The sequence below is a fragment of the Bubalus kerabau genome, chromosome X (assembly GCF_029407905.1).
Source record: "Bubalus kerabau isolate K-KA32 ecotype Philippines breed swamp buffalo chromosome X, PCC_UOA_SB_1v2, whole genome shotgun sequence".
Taxonomy (NCBI): Eukaryota; Metazoa; Chordata; class Mammalia; order Artiodactyla; family Bovidae; genus Bubalus; species Bubalus kerabau.
Window position 1 is genome coordinate 65,994,155 of NC_073647.1, and position 16,255 is coordinate 66,010,409.

The 16,255-nt window shown below is 40.9% G+C and overlaps 1 protein-coding gene across 1 annotated transcript in view; it reads right to left on the minus strand.

Annotated features, from left to right (window-relative positions):
• The window catches only part of IL1RAPL2 (interleukin 1 receptor accessory protein like 2), a 554,878-nt gene extending 550,348 nt beyond the window's left edge, over nt 1-4,530 (minus strand). The window contains exon 1 of the mRNA XM_055564253.1: nt 4,263-4,530. Within this exon, the coding sequence (XP_055420228.1) occupies nt 4,263-4,495 (233 nt within the window). The 5' untranslated portion in view covers nt 4,496-4,530. The remainder of the gene's footprint in view (nt 1-4,262) is intronic.
• Between the last annotated feature and the right edge of the window lie 11,725 nt (nt 4,531-16,255).

Genomic DNA, 16,255 nt, shown 5'->3' on the forward strand with positions numbered 1-16,255 from the left:
ATAATTTTATATAGATATGGGCTTCCCTGGTGGCTCAGATGGTAAAGAATCTGCCTGCAGTGCAGGAGACCTGGGTTCAATCCATGGATCAGGAAGATCCCCTGGAGAAGGGAATGGCTACTCACTCCAGTATTCTTACTTGGAAAATTCCATGGACAGAGGAGCCTGGTAGGCTACAGTTCATGGGGTTGCAAGAGTCAGAAATGACTTAGCGACTAACACTTTCACTTATGTACATAGTTTGCTCTTAATGAAATGGAGCGTAACTACCATTTCGTATGTATGGACTATTGGAAAACTACTTCCTTCCAAAGAGGACAGTTTGAAAAAGGAGGGGAAAAATAACAAATTCAGAGTGGAGAAAGACAAGTACTACCTTGAGCCAGATGATCAAGGTCAATATGAACAGTGATAAAACATGCTGATACTCCCTACCCTTGACATGATGTGATGAGAACGCATTTTACCTCTGTGTTCTTCCTCCTCAAAACATATTACCCCAGTATAAGCATGAAAAATTATCAGGTTGAGATTTGAGAGACATTCTACAAAATGTTTGAATAGTACTATTTAAGCTGTCAATGCCATTAGAAACAAGAAGAGTATGAGAAACCCCTACAGCCAAAAGGAACTTAAGGAGACATGACAATTAAATGTAAGGTGGTCTCCCAGATGGAATCCTGGAACAGAAAAAGGGCATTAAGCAAAATCTGAGGAAATCTGAATAAAATATGGACTTTAGTTAATGATGATTGGCTCATTGGTTATAATGAGTGTACCACAGTCATGGAAAATGTTAATACTAGGGGAAATGGGTGTAGGGCATACAGAAACTTTCGGGAGTATCTTTGAAATAATTCTGTAAGTCTAAAACTGATCTAAAAATTTAAAAGAATATTTAAAAACCAGTTGGGAGCTTTTATTGCAGCACTTTTTATAGGGACAAAAAATATATGCACATAAATAGCAAAATGATAGACTAAATTGTGATATCATAGACTATTGAACAACACAGAACAGTATATATTTAAAAGGATGAGTGCACTCTCTATCAGTTGACTTGGAAATATTTCCAATATATATATTTAATAAGGAAAGAAAATGCAGGGAAATATGTAACTCTGTTTTTAGTTTGTAAAACAGTGAGGAGAAAATCCCCATGTAGATATACTTGTGCAATTAAAAGAATCAGGAGAAGGTATGCAAGGATACGGGCTTCCCAGGTGGCGCTAGTGGTAAAGAACCTTCCTGCCAATGCAGGAGACTTTCTTAAGAGACGTGGGTTTGATCCCTGGATTGGAAAGATCCTCAGGAGAAGGGCATGGCAACCCACTGCAGTATTCTTGCAGTGTCCTGGAGAATCCCATGGACAGAGGAACCTGGCAGGTTATAGTCCATAGGGTCGCAAAGAGCCAGACACAAGTGAAATGACTTAGCACACATGCATGCAAGGATACACACTAGACTGTTAGCATTTATCAGATAGGGGAAAGGGTAAGATGAGTACATGAGTGTTATATTTTTTTAAGGAAGATAGGAAGAGGAAAGAGAGCCAGATTGGGGAAATAAGCAGAGCAGGGGAAGCAAGCAGTAATTAATTCAGTAATTCATTATAAATATAGCACCTGTATGTAGTTGGCTGATGCTCTGCAAATAAAATATTTAATTGGTGAAAACAAAACAGAGCAAGTGGAATTTGAGGAGGAAAAATGATCTATTTTAGATTGGCAGGATTTAGGAGGGTGGGGAATGAAGAAGGTATAAACAGGGAGAGAGTAGCAGCACCCTAAAGAACAGAGTGTCAGACAGTGAAGCCAAATTACACCCACTTCTCAGTTCTGCCAAGAGCTGTCCAAGGAGGTGAAAATGCTGTTTATTACTAAGGGTGTGGTCAGAATGATTGCTACTTTTGCCACTATTCTGGGGCTTTTGCCCACCGCAAAGAGACGAAACTTGTTTCCCCAATATTTCCTCCCAACACACATACAAAAGTGATTCTTAAGGCATCAAGAAAGCTCTCTATTTATATACCACCTGGTCTCCTGCCCTTTTGAACAATGAGGCCACACCAGGAATTTCAAAGTGCTTTTGATGAAGAGGTGACATAGCTTTGACATCAGACAAAGTCCACAGGAAACAAAAATGGAAGGGTCTGCATTTCCCAGAAGGTAAAATCAAACAACAGAGTACAGATCCCTGGTGAGCAAGATCAGACTTAGCAAATGGCAGTTTTGAAAATGTGTTTAAAGTCACCTCAGCTACCTACTTCAACACTTAATACAGTCTCTATCTGAGATTTGAGATCTTAGACCCTGACGAGGGGAGATGGAGAGGGGAGGAAGGACATATTGTGGAATTCCTGAGCAAAAAACTGATTTCCTGTCACTATGAACTTCTTACAAACAGAACTGTATCTGTGGTATCTTCCACAGGATAGTATATAGGAAGACAGGAGGACCATATGTTTATAGGGTCCCACATTGAATACTTAGATACAGTAGACTCAAATTCACATTGCAAATTCCACAAAGAATTTCACCAGAAATTAAAAGATCTCCTGTTAAAAGACCTCCCAGAAACATTTGAAACTATTTTCCTTCAATAAGAAAGGTGAGACCCTGACCTAAATGATACTTTAGGTAATTTTCATGGCCAGAAATCAAGATTATTGAGCCAAGTTGCTGCTGCGGCTGCTAAGTCACTTCAGTCGTGTCTGACTCTGTGTGACCCCATAGACGGCAGCCCACCAGGCTCCCCCGTCCCTGGGATTCTCCAGGCAAGAACACTGGAGTGGGTTGCCATTTCCTTCTCCAATGCATGAAAGTGAAAAGTGAAAGGGAAGTCACTCAGTCGTGTCCGACTCTTAGCAACTCCATGGATTGCAGCCCATCAGGCCCCTCCGTCCATGGGATTTTCTACGCAAGAGTACTGGAGTGGGTTGCCATTGCCTTCTCCATTGAGCCAAGTAGCTCTATACAAAAACATTTGTCAATACAGGTCTTCCTGTATTAACCATTAGGGTTATGGCCTGATAAACCCAGTACTGTTGGTGTTGTTTAGTCACTCAGTTGTGTTCTACTCTTTGTGACCCCATGGACTATAGCCCTCCAGGCTCCTCTGTTCATGGGATCTCCCATGCAGGGATAATGAAGTGGGCTGCCATTTCCTTCTCCAGGGGATCTTCCCTACCCAGGGGTCGAACCTGCATCTCTGTGTTTCCTGCATTGGCAGATAGGTTCTTTACTACTGAGCCACCTGGGAAACCCAAGTTGAAAATACCTGAAGTCAAAATACATTTAATACACCTAACCCACTGAACATCATAGTTTAGCCTGCTGCTGCTGCTGCTGCTAAGTCGCTTCAGTCGTGTCCAACTCTGTGCGACCCCATAGATGGCAGTCCACCAGGCTCCCCCATCCCTGGGATTCTCCAGGCAAGAACACTGGAGTGGGTTGCCATTTCCTTCTCCAATGCATGAAAGTGAAGTCGCCCAGTCGTGTCCAACTCTTCATGACCCCATGGACTGCAGCCTACCAGGCTCCTCCACCCATGGGATTTTCCAGGCAAGAGTACTGGTGTGGGGTGCCATCACCTTCTCTGATAGTTTAGCCTAGTCTACCTTAAATGTGCTCAGAACAGTTTCATTTCACATTGGGCAAAATGATCTAATACAAAGCCTATTTTATAATAAAGTACTGAATATTTCATGTAATTTATCGAAAGTGAAAACCAGAATAGTTATACGGGTACAGAGTGATTTTAAGTATACCATTTGATTACCCCATGATCACATGGCTGACAGCTGCAGCTTACTGCCTGTTACTACCCAGCATCATGAAATATTATCATGCCACATATTGCTAACATGGAAAAGATTCAAAATTTAAAGTGTGGTTTAGGTTGAATATGTGTCACTTTTGCACCATCATAAAATTGAAAAATTATAAGTCCAACCATCCATAAGTCAGAGATGGTTTATATAAGGCCCTGGGGAAAGAGTGGAGATAGGGAATAAATGAATCACAAAATTTTATGAATTGAATGAGTACACACAGTAAATGGGAATCTTGCTTTATGAAAATGTGATAAGAACTTGCTATGTTGTTCTAATAAATAATTAAAAAGAACTTTATAGAAGCTCCACATGCACTGCAGCCTGTCAAGAATATATCCACTGTATAACATAAGGCACCCTTACACACTCCAGCCCTAAACAAGACTATCACCTGTGACGTTGAGCAATGTTTTCACATAGCACTCACCTTAAAACACAAGTGTAGAATCCACTGTCTTGTGCTTCAACTGAGTGAAACCATATTGAATCTTCCTCTTTGCTCATCCTGACCTCTGAAAAGATGATGGGCTCTTCCAAATCACCTTTGTTTTTGTACCACATCAGCCTGAGCCCAGTGCTTTGGGCCATGCTATAGTTGGTACGAATGTAACTGTAGAAAAGGGCACATTTCACTCGGACTGGCTCGCCTGCCAAAGCCATGTATGTCTTGAGATCCACTGACCAGTCGATGCAGCCATCCACTGAAAGAAAACCAAATTGGACATGAGATGCAATGAATATTATTGATAATGATGAGAGCAATAATCAATCATTGCTAACATATACTGAGGACTCACTATGAGCTAGACATTGAGTCACGAGCTTTACATAGGTTATCTTATTCAATCTTCCCAGTGATCCTATGACAGGGGTCCCCAAATCCCCATGCCATGGACCTGTACCACTCTATGGGTCCATGACCTGTTAGGAACTGGGCTGCACAGCAGGAGGTGAGTGGTGGGTGAGTGAGTGGAGTTTCATCTATATTCACAGCCACTTCTTATCACTCTCATCCCCTAGGTCTGTGAAAAATTGTTTTCCATGAGACCAGTTCCTGGTGCCAAAAACACTGGGGACTACTGTCCTATGAGATATATCTTATCCTTGGACCTGGGCAAGCATGATTCCTGTTCTAGCCCTGTGCCTTTGGAGTATTTCCAGTCCTCTACAGTAATCTGCTTGGAGTTAACTAGATCCTCCAAGGAGCTCCAGCACTCATACCTATGGGGTATTCCTGGGGTCCCCACAACTAGGTACCAATTCCAGTAGGGTGGCTGGCCAAGTGCATCATTACTGCCAGCCAAACGGCATCCACTTAACAGGATTTTGTGAGACTGGATGGCTGGAATGACCCTGGCATGCTGATTTTTGGTGACTCAAATTGTTTATATAGACAGGAGACCCACAAAACAGAGACTTCTTTAGGACCCCTGTATAATCTAGGAGGAGCCCTGAAATTGAGGTTTCTATTATTCTTATTTTATAGACAAGAAAATAAATGAGACTCAGGAAAGTTTAGTGACTTTGCCTATGGATACAGAGCTGATAAATGGTGGAAAACCAGTCTGTGATTCCAGAGACTGTTTTCTTAACCCCTATCCTGTATTGCCCCTGTCTATAATTGTGACCGGAACCACTGTTTTATTTATTTGCCTTTGAGAAAGTAGATGCCAGAGCTGGAAGCAGTGGGTACCTAAAGTGATTATTTGGCACTGTCTACATGCCAGTTTTCCACGGTATGACCTATTAATAGCAGATATTTAATCACAGCTCAATTTCTTTTTATACCCTTAGGCCTCCCTTGCTGCTCAGCTGGTGTGCACTCATGGGAATATATTATATTAATGTCAAGTTTAATCAAATAATATTAGGTGGGTAAATCTACCATTAAAGAAAGACATAAACAGTGAATTCTCTCTTTTCCAGAAAGGTTGGAAATGAGACACTGTGGCTAATTTTATATGCTAGTCAATACAATTAGCATAGCTATTCTACTTTCAATTGCTGATTTTCAAAGAATTTCATCAAATTATGCTACATCCCTTTGTGTAACTTGATTACCCTTTATAAAATAATCCTTTCGTAAACTGTATAAACACTGTCATGTTAAAATTATGTTTCGCTTATCATTTTGTGAACTCATCTGCTTCCTTTTTTTAGATGTTGAGAACTCTGAGCCCAATGTGTTTATCTTTTAACCTCAGTTGACAGGGAAAGCTCAGAGCTACATGCAGTGCTCAAGTGTAATAAACTATCCTACCTCAGGATTTTGCTTTCTCTACAGAAGGGCTTCTTGACCTGAGGTTCAAGGACACCCAGAGGCAGATTGCCTGGATAGATTTCAAGGTGGTGCTTATTTGCATAGCTATACTTTTCTGGGGCAATGTTCCATAGCTTCCATAGCTCTTTATCAGATCTTCAAAGGTGTCTGTAACCCAAGAAAGTTTTTAAATTCTTTGACTTCTGACCTCTCTTTGTGACTTCATTTTTCACTGCCTTGCTGCATATGGGCATTTATTATAAGTTGCCTCAAATTCTCTTGTAGTATGTCAAGTATTCACTAGAAATAAATCAATAATCAAATAACTCACCATAAATTTATAATGAAGGGCATTTGAACTTGGAGGACTCACAGGGCACCAGATTCATCACTATGAATTTTGATGACCATTGTTCACTGTTGAAGTCAAGAAGGTACAACCGAATTGGACTAAGAACATACTGATCTCCAGCTATCTCTTGGGGGGCTTTTTTATTCACTTCCAGGTATCAGTTGTTTACCTGTCACTTGTCATTCTCATAACTGTAAAGAACAGGGAGGGGGCAAATCTACATTACTTAAACTTTGGGGTCATTGTAGATTACTGGTGATACATCATTGCATTTAATGCAGTTTTGATATTTATTGTATTGTCATCTTTCAATGAATTTTATATTTTCCCTACTATGGATTATTTGTGATATTGCTCCCATGCATTAACACAACTGTGAGGAAACGATATGCTTTTTTTTTAGAAAATGTATTTTTTCTCATGCTATGCTAAGTTGCTTTAGTCATATCCAACTCTTTGTGACCCTATGAACTGTTGCTCCCCAGGCTCCTCCATCCATGGAATTCTCCAGGCAGAATACTGGAGTGGATTACCATTATCTCATCCAGGGATCTTCCTGAACCAGATTGCACCTACATTTCCTGCATCTCCTGCACTGCAGGTGGATTCTTTCTCCCACTGAGCCACTGGGGAGACCATAGCTTTATTTTAAAAGTTGGTTAATAGAAGAAACAAAGAAAATATGGGGATTTCTTAAAAAGTCCTTCACATTCCAGTTTTTGTTATTTTCTAACCCTAAAGGTGCATAGCAAATGCTTTTGAATTAACAAATGTGTCTTGGAAGAGTAGTTTTAAACCTCGATAATTACCTACTTGATAGAAAAAAAAAATCTGGAATGTTTTTTCATTTGCACCCTAAATCCCTGTAGTTACTTTCTCTAAACAATGTGTTGCATAATCTACACCTGTACAATGCTAACAGCCTGGTTTGTCCCATTACTGACAGGACATGGTTTGTATAAAAAATAATCAAAATATCTGCTCTTGGGACATGACAATCAGGCTCAAAGGAGGGTGAAGACATTTAACTGCCATTACAATCAGCTTTGTCATACAGACTTTGAGAGGACACTGAGATTTCATTTCCTCTTAAGAGCTAGCTGGGTAAAATGGATTTGATTTAATAGTTTATGATTCCTTTTCTTCTGTTCCCTTGCTTTAGGTAGCAGAGAGGGAATCTTTAGTTATAAAGTTGTCAACAGGCAGAGAACATATATTCAATAATAAGGACAATTTCCAAAGGTTATCCCCTTATTCTTTTCCTTTAGTACAATCATCCCTCAATATCTGCAGGACTGATTTCATGACCCCCAAGGATATCAACACCTCTGAATGCTCAAGTCTGTTATATAAAATGATATGGTAGTTTCTTATAATCTACATATACCTTCGTATATGCTTTAAATAATCTCTAGCTTGCTCATGATAGCTAATACAAAGTAAATGTGATATAGATGTAAATGCAACATAATTGCCAGTGTGCAGAAAGCTTGAGTTGTGCCTTTTTGAACTTTTTGGAATTTTTCAAAAATATTTTCCACCCATGGTTGGTTGAATCCCAGGAGGTAGAACCTGAGAATATGGGCAGGGGCCGACACAACTGTATTCACCACACAAGTTAGAATATAATGTATCTCAAAACACCTGAGGCAATTTTCAAAAAAAAAAAATGGATTAGACAAACAAGATACCAGGGATACATGAAGGCTCATCTGACACCAAATATTTTTCCACACTGAACTTTCATCAGCAGAAATCCGTTCCCATGAGTAAAGATCTTATAACCTTATATCTAGACAGTACAGAACCACTATCAGATTCCAGCAAGGTGGTAGGATTCATTGTTAATGGATTGCTATTCCTAGGAAAACCAACAGAGACAGGGGGCAAGGGGGGGATAAAATAGGATACAGTGCATTTCTCTTTAGATTTGGGACTGGTGAAACAACTAAGAAGGCCTACTAAGTAAGAGGTCTGGAAGCCCAGGTGGCAAGGGAACATGATGGGATTGATACCTTGAGGGTGAGGGAGAACGTTAAGAGAAAAGCATGAAAGGGTCACAAAAAAGGGCAGGAATAGAAGAAAGATCACATAAAACTTAATTTTCCAAGAGCCATTCCAGGGATCAAAGATGGTACTATCAGAAGTCACCAGTATAAGTCACATGTATGTCATGAGAAGGAGATTGTAATACATGCCATGCAGTTAGAGCCCTTTGCACGTTGACACTCCATATGTATTTGGCAAATGGGTGAATGAATAGATCTGTGATGCAGCTGACAAGGGAGCATGCTATGGCCAGGTTAGGGACATAGCAGAACTCAGGAGCCCACAGAGAAAGCCCACCTGCAAGTTTGACCTTATCAGCAAGGCCTCTCATCCACAGGGGGATCCAGCCCTATTCTGTTCACAACTCCAGTCATACCTATGTAGGTTTGTCCCCAAAAGCCTCTGAAGAATGGTGGTTTCTGGACAGACTGGCTTCTCCCAAAGATGGCTTGATAACTGTGTTCCACTAACTAGCCACAAGTGTAAATAGAGGTACTGTAGGTCCCTGGTAGATCAGACCGTAAAAAATCTGCCTGTAATGAAGGAGACCCGGGTTCAATCCCTGAGCAGGGGAGATCCCCTGGAGAAGGGAATGGCAATCCACTCCAGTATTCTTGCATGGAGAATCCCATGGACAGAGGAGCCTGGTGGGCTACAGTCCGTGACATTCAAAGAGTTAGACATGACTGAGTGAGTAACAGTTTCACTCTTCTTTTCAAAAAGGAAAACAATCCCCCCCCCCCAAAAAAAAGAGAGAGAAAAGCAGCAACATTCTGCAGTTGGATTGAAGCTTGCTACAGAGCAAATCCACCAAAGACATCAGGAAGGCCTGACTGTCTTCGCTTCATGGTCTCTTGGTATGGCTATAAATATTTTCATCATTCCACTGAAAAATACCTATTTCTAAATAAGCCATTCCCTGTCCACCCTTGACTCGTAAGAATAGCAATTCAAGTATTTAAAAGAACAATTGTATTTTTTAGATTCTTATTTCAGCTTACTTGATCTAGGTTTCTATAAAACTCCCAAAATTATTACTCTTAGTTTGGTCATGTTGGTAGAAATGTTTAAATATCTAAGCGACACAAAAAAAATTCAATGGAGCAAAGAAAGTCACTTCTTTAAAACCCAGTTCTCGGTTTTAATTGCTTTCATTTCAGACTGCAAAACAAGCATGTGTTTAAGGAGCTTGACATGAAAATTCAAAAAAATGGAGCACATTTAACATATAAAGGGACATGTTAGTGTTCATGCAATTTATTTTGCCAACAGGAGATTCCTAGGGGTGAAAACTAATGCAGTATCCTGGAAAGCGCCCTCGGTGACCAAAGCAAACCTATTTAGCCTGCTTATAGATAAGCCTTGGATTCCTTGTCAATACATCTGGAAAAACAAATCCTGTCACACCTACCTGCTGTGGAAACAGAGTCATGAGAAAAGCATTTAATCCCTCAAAGAGGATAAAATGTTATTATCAGCAACAACAATTATATTATTTTAGAAAACAAGAATACTGCCTGCAGTAAAATTACAGACTCTAATGGCTATGTACATTACAATTTTTATTGGGGAATAGGATATATAGCTATGTATAGAAATGCCAGTTCTGGATATCTGCCCCAAATTGGAAATCTCTTTAGGTAAAATTAGCATATGAAAATAGGCAAGCTCCAGATATCTTGATAATGTTCATTACAACCTAAGTCCTTTGCCTAGGATGTACATCTGGTATTAGTTTATTATGTGCTTTTTTATCAATAAATTGATTTTTTTAAGCCAGATGTTTTTTACCAACTATGTCAGCTATATGCCATTGATTTTTATGGCCGGCTCTCATTTGTGAAATCAACAGGGCAACTGTTGGGGGAAATTCATCAAATTACCACTAGAGGGCAGGCTGTGCAAGTTTTTGTATATTATAATACCTTATCAGCTGAGCTCCAAAGAATTGATGCTTTTGAACTGTGGTGTTGGAGAAGACTCTTGAGAGTCCCTTGGACTGAAAGGAGATCCAACCAGTCCATTCTAAATGAGATCAGTCCTGGGTGTTCTTTGGAAGGAATGATGCTAAAGCTGAAACTCCAGTACTTTGGCCACCTCATGTGAAGAGTTGACTCATTGGAAAAGACTCTGATGCTGGGAGGGATTGGGGGCAGGAGAAGAAGGGGACGACAGAGGATGAGATGGCTGGAGAGCATCACCGACTCGATGGACGTGAGTTTGAGTAAACTCTGGGAGTTGGTGATGGACAGGGAGGCCTGGCATGCTGCAGTTCATGGGGTCGCAAAGAGTCAGACACGACTGAGCGACTGAACTGAACTGAACCAGTGTAATAACTTATCTACTACTGTGGGCAAGAATCCCTTAGAAGAAACAGAGTAGCCATCATAGTCAACAAGAGTCTGAAATGCAGTACTTGGGTGCAATCTCAAAAACAACAAAATGATCTCTGTTCGTTTCCAAGGCAAACCATTCAGTATCACAGTAATCAAAGTCTACACCCTAACCAGTAACGCTAAAGAAGCTGAAGTTGAACGGTTCTATGAAGACCTACAAGACCTTCTAGAACTAACACCCCCAAAAAGATGTCCTTTTCATTGTAGGGGACTGGAATGCAAAAGTAGGAAGTCAAGAAACACCTGGAATAACAGGCAAATCTGGCCTTGGCAAAATGAGGCAGGGCAAATGCTAATAGAGTTTTGCCTAGAGAATGCGCTGGTAATAACAAACACCCTCTTCCAACAACACAAGAGAAGACTCTACACATGGACATCAGCAGATGGTCAATACAAAAATAAGACTAGTTATATTCTTTGCAGCCAAAAATGGAGAAGCTCTATACAGTCAGCAGAAATAAAACCAGAACTGACTGTGGCTCAGATCATGATCTCATTGCCAAATTCAGACTTAAATTGAAGAAAGTGGGGAAAACCACTAGACCATTCAGGTATGACCTATATCAAACCCCTTACGATTATATAGTGGAAGTGAGAAATAGATTCAAGAGATTAGATCTGATAGAGCACCTGAAGAATTATGGACGGAGGTTCATGACATTGTATAGGAGACAGGGGTCAAGACCATCCCCAAGAAAAAGAAATGCAAAAAAGCAAAAGGGCTGCATGAGGAGGCCTTACAAATAGCTGTGAAAAGAAGAGAAGCAAAAAGCAAAGGAGCAATGGAACGATATACCCATTTGAATGCAGAGTTCTAAAGAATAGCAAGGAGAGATAAGAAAGCCTCCCTCAGTGATCAGTGCAAAGAAATCACAGAAAATATTAGAAAGACTGGAAATCTCTTCATGAAAATTAGAGATACAAGGGAACATTTCATGCAAAGATGGGCTCAATAAAGAACAGAAATGGTATGGACCTAACAGAAGCAGAAGATATTAAGAAGATATGGCAAGACTACACAGAAGAACTGTACAAAAAAGATCTTCATGACCCAGATAATCATGATGGTATGATCCCTCACCTAGATCCAGCCATTCTGGAATGCGAAGTCAAGTGGGCCTTAGGAAGCATCACTACGAACAAAGCTAGTGGAGGTGATGGAATTCCAGTTGAGCTATTTCAAATCCTAAAAGATGATGCTATGAAAGTGCTGCACTCAGTATGCCGGCAAATTTGGAAAACTCAGCAGTGGCCACAGGACTGGAAAAGGTCAGTTTTTATTCCAATCCCAAAGAAAGGCAATGCTAAAGAATGCTCAAACTATCGCACAATTGCACTCATCTCACATGCTAGTAAAGTAATGCTCAAAATTCTCCAAGTCAAGCTCCAACAGCATGTGAGCTTCCAGATGTTCAAGCTGGTTTTTGAAAAGGCAGAGGAACCACAGTTCAAATTGCCAGCATCCACTGGATTATCAAAAAAGCAAGAGAGTTACAGAAAAATATCTATTTCTGCTTTATTGACTATGCCAAAGTCTTTGCCTGTGTGGATCACAATAAACTGTGGAAAATTCTTCAAGAGATGGGAATACCAGACCACCTGACCTACCTCTTGAGAAATCTGCATGCAGCTCAGGAAGCAACAGTTAGAACCGGACATGGAGCAACAGACTGGTTCCAAATAGGGAAAGGAGTATGTCAAGGCTGTATATTGTCATCCTGCTTATTTAACTTTTATGTAGAGTACATCATGAGAAATGCTGGGCTGGATGAAGCACAAGCTAGAATCAAGATTGCCGGGAGAAATATCAATAACCTCAGATACGCATATAATACCACCATTATGGCAGAAAGCAAAGAAGAATTAAAGAGCCTCTTGATGAAAGTGAAAGAGGAAAGTGAAAAAGTTGGCTTAAAGCTCAACATTCAGAAAACTAAGATCATGGCATCTGGTCCCATCACTTCATGGGAAATAGATGGGGAAACAGTGGAAACAGTGACAGACTTTATTTTGGGGGGGGGGCTCCAAAATCACTGCAGATGGTGACTGAAGCCATGAAATTAAAAGACGCTTACTCCTTGGAAGAAAAGTTACAATCAACCTCGAAGGCATATTAAAAATCAGAGACATTACTTTGCCAACAAAGGTCAGTATAGTCAAGGCTATGGCTTTTCTAGTACGGATGTGAGAGCTGGACTATAAAGAAAGCTGAGTGCTGAAGAATTGATGCTTTTGAACTATGGTGTTGGAGAAGACTCTTGAGAGTCCCTTGGACTGCAAGGAGATCCAACCAATCCATCCTAAAGGTAATCAGTCCTGAATATTCATTGGAAGGACTGATGTTGAAGCTGAAACCCTAATACTTTGGTCACCTGATATGAAGAACTGACTCATTTGAAAAGACCCTGATGCTAGGAAAGATTGAAGGCAGGAAGAGAAGGGGACGACAGAGGATGAGATGGTTGGATGGCATCACCGACTCAATGGACATGAATTTGAGTAAACCCAGGGAGTTGGTGATGGACAGGGAGGCCTGGCATGCTGCAGTCCATGGGGTTGCAAAGAGTTGGACACGACAGAGCTACTGAACTGAAACTGAACTGAATATCTTTTCTCCACCTAGTATCTTGAACTAAGGATTTGCCATCGGCCAACCACTGGTTGCACTCTTTCCTGGAGAATCCCATGGATGGAGGAGCCTGGTGGGCCGCAGTCCATGGAGTCGCTAGGAGTCGGACAAGACTCAGCGACTTCACTTTCACTTTTCACTTTCATGCACTGGAGAAGGAAATGGCAACCCACTTCAGTGTTCTTGCCTGGAGAATCCCAGGGACAGGGGAGCCTCATGGGCTGCCATCTATGGGGTCGCACAGAGTTGGACATGACTGAGGCGACTTAGCAGCAGCAGCAACCACTGATTGCTGGGGTCATTTCATAGCAAACCTCTGGGGATGCACCATTAGGGGTAGGTGATAGAGGGAGCCAAAAGCTAAGCATGTACCTAAGATCTTGCTCAAATTGGATAACTAGGTTACATATGCCAGGTAAATGACCCAGCTAAGAAAGATGAAACAGCAGCTACTAGCATTCCTTGAACCTTTCCCCCGTGGCTCAGATGTTAAAGAATCTGCCTGCAATGCTGGAGATCCAGGTTCGATCCCTGGGTCAGTAAGATCCCCTGGAAGAGGGTATGGCAATGCACTCCAGTATTCTTGCCTGGAGAATTCCATGGACAGAAGAGCCTAGCAGGCTACGGTCCATAGGATCGCACAGAGTTGGACACAACTGAAGCAACTGAGCGCTCACGAATCAGCTAGGCACTGTGATAGATGCTTTGTGTGTAGTTTTCTCATTTTATTATCACATCAGCTCTGGGATGTAGGGACTTTTGGTATTCCCATTTCACTGAGGAGAAAAGAATAGCTCAGAGACTTGCTCAAGGTCACTCAGGTTTTAATGGCAGAGTTTGGACCCCAATGCAGGTGAGCTTCACTCCCAAACTGATGTTCTTAATTACTGTGTGTCCTATATACTGCCTCCTCTACTCTTCATCCCAGCTCATGAGCCATGAAAATATTTAAATTTTCTTGCTGGAATCCAAATTGTCAAATATATTCCAAACAGCACAGCCCTGTTAGGTACAGTGGACCTTTCCAGCTGAGTAATAGTCTATCCCCAAGTAATAACTATTGTGGGAATAATAACCATCAAATAATGTATGCCAATTATTTATCTATGAAATATATATAGTATACAGAGTAATGAATTATTAATAATCTGTGTACTTGATTTAACTTCTGAAGATCAGTTCTAAAACCTGAATAAATCTTATCTGACCCATATTTATTTTAAATTAAATATCTAAGGATGATCACCCAACTCCTAACATTATAATTCAGAAATAGAGTTCTATGCTTAAAATTTGTACTTACTATGTATTATGCCTATTGAATACATGACTCTCTTTATTTTTGATATTTTGATGTAGGAGTCACACACCTGCATCTCTCTCAGCTCTCCTACAAACACAGGTCTAAAGACAAAATTATTTTTATTTATACCCATCACAGTGGATGCTGTCTACCTCAAGGGGTCAGCCTCCAAGAATAAAAAGTCAGACTCTCCAAGAAGTGAGTGGCCTGTGCCACAGCTGCTGAATATACGCCTCTTTGCCCCCAGCCTGGAAATATAGACAGAGCTGTTTCATCATTTTTAAAATAAAGTTCTGACAGTGAGAAAATTTTTGATTTCTAAAATCTCATTTCCGTGGCAGTATCTATCCATATCCCCCACTCCACATTTATAAATACAATGAATGATTATCGCTTTGGCTTTTAAAAAGCATTTCCACATTTTTTATGAATTGGATTACATGGTCTTCTTTTACACTTTTACCCCCCAGTATTTATCAATGGCAAAGTTCTGCCTAAATGAAGCCCTTCATCTCATTTCAACCTAGTTATTATGCTTAATAATGGCCTATCAACCATCTTCATTAGCCTTTCATTACAGAATTTGTGCTGTGCTTTGTCAAGATCATTCCTTCACTCTTTATTTGACAAATGAGCCTCAATTATGTTCTGAAGGTGAGGCCACGTGAGGCTTTACAACCAACTCTTCAACTCCTGATTACCTGAAGCTTGATGAGCCTCCTTGGGTATTACCCACTAGCCTGAAGCTCTTCTCAAATGCACTGATGTTCATTTGAAGGCTGCGGTAGCAAATGTGCCTATGGGAGACAGGATATCAGCACTGCCCACCAATCCCTCTAGCATGCTTTCTGCTACTCCCTCAAATCCAGGATGCTTGGCAATAGTAAGCTTATCGCCAATGCCAAATCCTCTCTGCCTCTCATGTTCACGGTCATCCAAGCCAAAAATTTTGGAAGCCACCCCTGAATCTTGCCTTTCTCTTCCCACTGACCTCCCTCTGCTCCTCCCTTAAGACATTCCTGTCAAATTCTTCCCCCTCCTCTCCCTCCTCATAGACATGAAAGTCTGGGCCTTTCCCATATCCTGCTTGGACTATTGCAGTATCTTTCTAAATGGTCTTCCAACTTTTCCATTCCAATGTGTTCTGTAGACAGCTACCAAAATGATCTTTCTGATGCATAAGACCATGTCCCTTTACTGCTCAAAACCTGCAGTGGTTCCTGGTACGCAAAAGCCTAAGCCTACCTTCTCTGGCTCATCAGGGATGGCCTGCCTGTCTTTCCTGACCTCATCCACAAGTCTTCACACACCCTGTACATCAGTCCCTGATATGCCATTCACTTCTCTGCCTTTGTTCTTCTGGGTCCTTCCACTAGATTGCCCTTTGCCTCTGTGCCTATCTGTGGAGATCCTATTTATCTTCCAAGTTGT